A 5805-nucleotide genomic window follows, 5' to 3' on the forward strand; every position below is an offset into this window, starting at 1 on the left:
TCTAAGCATCAAGGTGGTCTGAGTATTCAAAACTTAATTACTAAAAATAATGCACTTCTAGGTAATTTAGCTTGGCGTTTGTTTAAATGTCCCAACACTCTGTGGTCATCCCTATTACTGACTAAATACACAAACATCACCCAAAGCCATAACACCTCCCTTATCTAGAAAGCCATACATCTAGGTTGGAAATTTTGCCAACGCGGCATAGTATGTCATATTGCCAACGGAACACACATACATTTATGGAACGAGTCATGGCTTGGAACTAATATTATCCTTCGTAATACTATAGAGGGACCGCTACCCTCTCATGAAATAACTGCCACAGTCAGCCACCACATCCTCAACAATCTAATTGATGCCACTTCACTCTCATTCGTCATCCTAGAACCCACCCTTTTATTGAAAACCAAACCCATATTCCAACTTTAACTAACCCTCATTCCTTTGACCAGCTCATTTGGGGACTGACTCCGAGTGGCCAATTCTCCGTTAAATCCTTATACCACACACTAGAAAACCATACAACTACCTACACACACAATTGGGTTTGGAAACTCCACCTACCACCAAAAATACTATACTTTCTTTGGATAATATCACACCGAAGATTAGCCACAACTACTTACCTTCACCATATCCATGTCACCCAATCCAATACATGCAATCTTTGTCTTCAAAGTAAAAAACAATTACCTACCTTCTCTTCCAATGCATTAGTACATCCACCATATGGACTCAATTGGGGCTTGCGCATACCTTACACACTTGTGATCTCCTACATTCACCACCCATCCAAATCATCCACCAATTAATCACTAACTCTCCCTGCCTACCATTCCACTTTCCCCCACGTATACTAATTCCATATAGTATGGCATATTTGAAAACTCCAAAATCACTACCTCTTTAAATGACACTCACTACCCCTCGCTCAACCTAGAATATGCTATCACAAGCAGTAAAATATCACTATCTTATCCAACAAAATTCACAACCACCAGCACCCACGAACATGTATGTCAAATGGCACCCCCACGTATAGGTATAATTAAATTAAACACTGACCGAGCTGCCAAAGGCAATCCAACCAAAAATGGTATAGGATGAGCATTCTGAAATGCCATGGGACACTGTTTACTAGGCTTCATGGGCACAAGACCCACAGGTAAATCCACCTATATGAAATTACATGTATTATTACAGGTTTTGCAATTAGCTCGGCGTCATCAACTCATACCATTAGAAGTGAACGTGGATTCTACAGAAGTAATCTCGATGCTTAACAAACACAATTTACACTACTCATCCACGTTAATAGAATGGAGGTACTTACTCCAGCAGCTGGGTAATCCTCCTATTACCCACACATAAAGGGAGCAAAATTACGTTGCATATACCCTTGCTCAGAATGGAGCCTCTTCAAACATGCCGGACCAAACGACAGTCTTCACCTAGCCACCCACCTTTTTGCTACCACAACTTTTGGCTGATCAATAGGGAGCTACCTGCCCAAGACTTGTGAAGATTTTTGGCCCAGAGAACTTATCCTACAGGTTGCATTCACGTGAACTTGGCACATATTTTGCAGATCAAGAGCATGATCACCTGTCGACCACTTTTTTGCAAGTGATCACTCCAATGATCACCATTTTGATTACTCCTTTTGTAATGTATTGAAACGATCTCCTTGTAATGTTACCGTTTAAATTAATATAATTTCGGCTGTTGACCAAAAAAAGCTACGGGTGCCACTATCTTAATGTAATCGATCATTAGTGAACGGGATTGAATTAAGGTGTACATTCAGTCGGTTCGATCCATTTTGGATTACTTTGATTTGATTCAGTTGGGTCCATTTTGAACTAATTCAGTTCAGTTTAAAAGATTTTTTATGCATAAATAAATATGTGATCACCAAACCTTGTCCAATTGGATCTAATTCTCATGATTCAAATTCTATTGAATAATGTAATTAAGAATATAAAATAAAAATAAAATTTTAAATTAACAAATACACCCTTTTAATTAACATATAGCTAAATTGATATTATGTCTATTGTTTACCCTAAAATCTGAGTAACAATTAAACGTATATTGTGATTTTAAGGATATGTGATTTAGTCCAATACCAATTGATAAACAAGGAATTAAATATATAAATTGAAGAATAGAGTAAGTCAAACCAGTGTGCAAGCCAGATCTCGACCTCGAGCTATGACAGTCTCGAGGTGGGTTAGTAAGAACAATAAATTATAAGGCAACTCTGATGAACAGTAAGCAAGAAAGTGATGAATGTATTTTCTCTTGTCAATGAATGGTCCATTAAAAATGAATCGGCTCCCCTTTATTTAATAGGGGAGTCCTAAATAAGGTACACTTCTAATTGTAGTAGGGAATCATTATTGGACAACTGTCCAACTGCCAAGGACTAATCCATTACGGAATTTACACCGTGATCTTCAGGCCATTGCGGGAATCTCGCTCTTTCTATTACTAAATCATAATAGTATTATCTCGAAGTGGGCCTTTTTCTGACCTCGGCAAATGATACCGACCTCAACCTCGGTATTGGAAAGTAGCCTCGACCCCGAGCGCAGCGTCCTTGTCTCTCAACATGGTATCACTTTTTTCATTGAAGGACGAAATTGGGTGGCCCCAATTTCCACCGTATACAGATAGTCCCCTCGTTTCTTAGAATAAGATGATAAGAAATGACTTGAACCTCGATTTTTTGCAGACCCAGATGATGACATTATCCCCGTGATGTAAGCGCTCGAGATGATCGAAACATCCCGTCGGTTCATTTCCCCAAAACATTAAATGCTTTCCAGTGGCGGTCGGCCACTAACGTCACTGAACCGTCATCGTATTCCTATAAATATAGGGCTTATATTTGAATTAAGAACTTTGCTTCCACCTTCAAACTTTCTTACTCTCTTCCTCTCTTCATCTTTCTCTTTCACTACCTGTTGGTCCAACCACTTTAGCACAAAAAAATATCAAACTCCACCTCTTTCCGCTTCTTCCAACCTGAATCAATGGCAAAAACTTCCAAAATCATTCCTCAAAAGGAGAAAGCTTCCAGCTCTTCTTTAGGGTCGATCGGTGATAAAGCATCGGCCCTTCACGATATTATTCCCGGCCCCTGTGTCACAAGAATGACTTTAAAGTCGAAAATCCCCCATCGATCCCTAGTCGATGCGAGCACGTATCGAGATATATTTGCTCGATAGAAGAGAAACACCTCGTGGCCATGAAGAAAGATTGTGGCCGGGGGAATGAGGTCGTGATACAGATCCCCGCTCCCGAGGAGAGTATCACTACCCATGTGGAGGGGTTCCTAAGTGCCTATACTAACCCCTTTACATTGGGTCCTATCGATCCAATCATCCTCGATTTCTGCAAGAGGAACCAGGTCACCCTCGGCTAGATCCACCCCTCTTTCTAGCGCATAGTGATCATGCTCCATTTCTTCTCCAGCAAAGCCAAGGGGCTGGAGTTCACCCTTAACCACCTCATCCGATTATACCGACCTCGGTTTTTCCGAGGGTCAATCAAGCTCCAATGCCAGGCGACCAAGGCCTTTTTTGCGAGCTACGACGAGGATAAATATCGGGGTTGGATGAGCCGGTTCGTGCAAGTGAGGACCTACAACATCATCCCTGAGGAGAAAATGCAGTTCCTAGAGAAGTGGAACTTCGAACGTAAGTGAAATTTTTACCCATTAGCCTTCGTACTTTATTTCTACATTATGTCATGCTTTTATCTATTTTGCAGCGGTTTCTTGGATGCCTCATGTAGTTACCAACCTCGAAGACTGGGTTCAAAGACTAGCCGCAACTTCCTCTTACACCGAGCGCTGCTGGCGTGACTTGAAGGGGCAGATAGGAATCAAATCACCATGGTAAGTTCATCTTTCATGCTTTTAATGCCTTCTCCTTTATCAGGGATATCTTTTCACTCATACTTGATTCCCCTTTGTGTAGGTATTGGAGATGTCTCTGAGATGAGGCCGGCCCCGCCCGGGGAGGAGACCGAGTCCCCAATTCCAAAATTGGAGAAAGTTAATAAGAGGAAAATGGAGCTCGAGGGTCCTCAATATAAAAAGGCTCCAGCTCGAAGAGGCAGTAGAAATATCATTCCTGTGGATATAGAATCGGTCCACCAGCTGAATGATGAAGAAGAAAAAGATGAGGGTGAAGACTCAGCGCTGGTGGCTCGAGCCAGGAAGTTGGTTGAAGCTGCCAAGCCCTCCAGGCCATAGACCCTGCCTCGTGATGAGGAGGCTTCGCAGAAAGATGCGAGCAAAGCCCCTAAATCGCATGAGGTTGAGATTATTCCTCGGCCATCAACAAGAACACCGGAGGGACAGGTTCCGAGATCCCCAAGGCTGAACAGAGCGCCCTGAGTGATATGCTCTGGGCTATGACAATGGGTCACTCTCCATCTCTACCGGCTTATTCTGAGAAGGCCATAAGGGAGGCTCGGGCTCTGCAAATGCCTAACTTAGGCGGAATCCCCAGTGAAGAGTATCCCTTCCGGGGTTGATGATGCCGCTGATCTTAACGACGCATCCACCCTTTTTGAAGAGTCCCAAAGCCTTCTATCTCAAGTAAGTATTAATTCCCATTGTCGCAACTTTCTTCTCCTTCTTCTCCCTTTATCCTAACTTGTGCTTCTTTTTTTTGTGCATGCTTTCACCAAGTTTAGGGCCGACCTGAGCCAATGCAAGGCCGAGCTCCAGAAGACCTCGGATGAAAGGAACACTTTGAAGCTCCTTTGTAGTCAAAAGGAGGAGGAGCTCAGGGACCTTCAAGCAGACTTGGCCAAGGCTCGTAAGGATGAGGCCGAGCTAGACAAGCAGGTAACTATCATTTTGAAAGAGTACGGTCTACTCAACCCAACTATGGAGGCTAATACTTCGGTGTCTCAGCTGCAGAAAAAACTGGAGAGGATCGAGCTACTTCGAGGGAAGGTTGATCAGATCAAGGCCAACTACAATCGGTGGAATGAGAACATGGACTGCCTTGCTACGGAGAAGGAGGCTGATTTGGCCAAACTGGCATCGGTTGAGGCCCAACTCCAAGGCGCTAAAGAGAAGATTTCATCCCAAGCCAAAAAGATCGACGAGCTCGAGGCTAAGCTTGCTGAGTCCAAGGCAGAGGTCGGGGAGACGAAGATCGCAGCCGCCAAAACCATAGCCGTACACTTGGCCGATGCTGAGGCTGCTCAAATGCAGCTAAGTGAGGCTTCTGATCGAGAGCGATGGAGAAATGATCTGGACAAGTGCCAATCATGGAGGGAGACGCTCGAGGAAATCCATGCTCGAGGTTACAACTTTTCCAAAGAGATATCTCAAGCTAAGGCACTTGAAGCTGATGCTAGGTTTCTCGTCTTCTCTGATGATGATGATAAAGGCAGCCAAGGCGGGTCTGATAACGATGAGGAGCCCAAAGGAGGAGCTGCTCCCGAGGGAGAAACCAACCCCAAGCATAATTAGGATTTTTTCTTTTTCTTTTTCTTTTTGTAAGACCTCTGTTGGTCTCTTGTACATATATTTTATCAAATATATATATAAAAGAAACTTTCTCTTGAATGCCTTCTCGATGTTTATAAATATGTTGTTTGCCTTGTAAAATTTTAGCACAATCTTATGCTGAGACTTTGTCTCGGGTGTCTTCCTCGAAGTTACCATGGTCAAGTTTGAACAAGGTTCGAACTTTGAGGCATAGACCTTTAAGGGCCTGTGTCGGATAACGGTGAGTCCCTGAGCCATAATCAAGTTATTGTTTATATGGG

General features: G+C 43.1%; 1 protein-coding gene across 1 annotated transcript; it reads left to right on the forward strand.

Moving 5' to 3' along the window:
- The first annotated feature begins 4437 nt into the window (after nucleotides 1–4437).
- Nucleotides 4438–5506, forward strand: LOC138878741 (uncharacterized). Its single transcript, XM_070158430.1, has 2 exons — nucleotides 4438–4535; nucleotides 4717–5506. The coding sequence occupies exons 1-2, from the start codon at nucleotides 4438–4440 to the stop codon at nucleotides 5504–5506; spliced, it is 888 nt and encodes a 295-aa protein (XP_070014531.1).
- The last annotated feature ends 299 nt before the right edge of the window (nucleotides 5507–5805 follow it).

This window comes from Nicotiana sylvestris, chromosome 9 (genome assembly GCF_000393655.2).
Source record: "Nicotiana sylvestris chromosome 9, ASM39365v2, whole genome shotgun sequence".
Classification (NCBI taxonomy): Eukaryota; Viridiplantae; Streptophyta; class Magnoliopsida; order Solanales; family Solanaceae; genus Nicotiana; species Nicotiana sylvestris.